This window comes from Antrostomus carolinensis, unplaced genomic scaffold, assembly GCF_000700745.2.
Source record: "Antrostomus carolinensis isolate BGI_N321 unplaced genomic scaffold, ASM70074v2 scaffold43384, whole genome shotgun sequence".
Lineage (NCBI taxonomy): Eukaryota > Metazoa > Chordata > Aves > Caprimulgiformes > Caprimulgidae > Antrostomus > Antrostomus carolinensis.
The window spans coordinates 3,117-5,027 of NW_010310885.1; the positions used below are offsets into that span (position 1 = coordinate 3,117).

Consider the following 1,911-nt stretch of genomic DNA (forward strand, 5'->3'; position numbering starts at 1 on the left):
CCCTGTGCATGGCGACCCCTCGGGTCCGGCACTGGGTGAGGATGCAGGACGTGTTGCCCAGTCAAGAACAGCTTGCAGCACTGACCTGGGACAGTGATGGCTTGTAAGAAGCTTCAGAGATGACCTGAGGTGACCTCCTGCCACCCCACTGAGGCAGCTGGCAGCACCTGGCCACCCCCAAGCAGGGAGGAGGCAGATTTTGGGGTTGTACTTACCCTGCGCCGTGCCTGGCAGTGCTGCTTCACAGGGCACTCCCCACACAGCGGGGCCTTGGGCACACACACGGTTGCCCCCAGCTCCATCAGGGCTTGGTTAAAATCCCCAGGGCGGCTCCTGTCTACCAGGGCATTGGCCATGTCCCTGGGAGAAATGGGAGTGAGGGACGCAGGGCTCTGCAGTGAGAGGGCCCAGGACCTTTGCCTGTGAGGGGAGATGCTCCCAAGTAGGCAGAGGCAACACGGGTCCTTTCCCATCACTCCCAGCAGCACCAGCTTCCTAAGAGCTCCCACACTCCAGGCCTCCCTCCCTTTGCAGGCTCAGATTCCCACGGGATCCTGCCCTCAGCCACCAACAAGCACAGCCGTGATCACTGCAGCTCGGAGCAGGGACGGAGCATTTCCCTTACCAGAGCTGGTCGATGACAGCTGGGCTGCTGGAGTCGGCACCGATGCAGCGCAGGCGGCACAGCACCCGGATCACATTCCCATCCACAACACCAGTAGCCTGGGACCAGGAGCTGGGGTTACCACACCAGGAGGTGCCCATGCTCCCAGCAAGGCAGGGAGCTGAGGTGCTCCCAGGACAGAGCAGGGACATACACGAAGCCGACCCTCAGGCCAAGCTGGGCAGTGGGCAAGAGTCAGAGCCAAGCACAGCCCCAGGGAGCACCTGGCTTGTGAGACCTGCCAGCAGGACCCTGCCAGGAGCAGGGCTGGGCTGCAGAGAGGGGAGACATGTCCCCACCAGCCACTGATGCCCAGCTCTCACCTGCCCATATGAGATGGATGCAATAGCTCCCGCTGTGTATCGGCCCACTCCTGGCAGCAGCTTCTGCAGGTCCTCAGCTGTCCTGGGCATCCGTCCGTCCAGCTCTGACACAACCTGGCAGAGAGGGGACTGGGGTCAGGTTGTGTGTGTGCAGCTCATTTTAGCCATGAGAATGCAGGATCCCAGCCTCTGTAGCCTTTTGCCAGCAGCACACAGCCCCAGCAAGGCAGGGCAGGGCAGGTGGGAGCCAGCACCAAACCATAGGACACGGAGCACTTCGGAAATGCCTCCCCACCCCAGCACCACAGCACCTTCCTTGCTGCCTCCTGCAGACGCTTCCCTCGGGAGTAGTAGCCAAGTCCTGCCCACAGCTTGTTCACCTCCTGCTCCAAGAGACACAGGGCAGCGTTAGATGAAGAACTGTGAGGGCAAAGAGAGCACCTGGTCCCAGCAACGCTCACCTCCAGGGACGCCTGTGCCAGAGCCTGCAGCGTCGGCCACTTCTGTGGTACAGAGGGAAGGGGATAAGTCACGGGACAAGCAGAGCCCTACTCTGCAGCTGGGGATCTGCCACAGGTAGTGGACAAGGCCTCCAAAAGGGGAGGACAGGACTCTGTAAGAGCAGTCACCTGCATCCAGCGGTTGTAGTAGTCAATCACTGTAGCCACCTGCGTCTGCTGGAGCATGATCTCAGACACCCACACTGCAGGGAGCAGGGCAGGGGTCTGAGCAGAGGCACCAACGCCACCCACACCTTGTGCCATGGCCACGTTAGCACTGGCTACAAGCACAGCACCAGCATCTGACCCATGGGACCCCCTCCCACCCCCTGCCTTCCCCATGTGCTGTCCCACAGAAGCTCCCTCAAGCCCCAGGTGGGCCCCTTGCAAATGGGGCTCTGTGGCTCTCGTGGCAGGTTGTTCC

General features: G+C 61.6%; 1 protein-coding gene across 1 annotated transcript in view; it reads right to left on the minus strand.

The window, feature by feature from the left end:
- MUTYH (mutY DNA glycosylase) overlaps nt 1–1,911 on the minus strand; it is a gene marked incomplete at its 5' end in the record, with an annotated part of 3,646 nt that overhangs the window by 1,612 nt on the left and 123 nt on the right. The window contains 6 exon segments of the mRNA XM_010166556.2: nt 216–360; nt 626–723; nt 988–1,101; nt 1,299–1,370; nt 1,449–1,490; nt 1,617–1,690. Of these exon segments, the coding sequence (XP_010164858.2) occupies nt 216–360; nt 626–723; nt 988–1,101; nt 1,299–1,370; nt 1,449–1,490; nt 1,617–1,690 (545 nt within the window).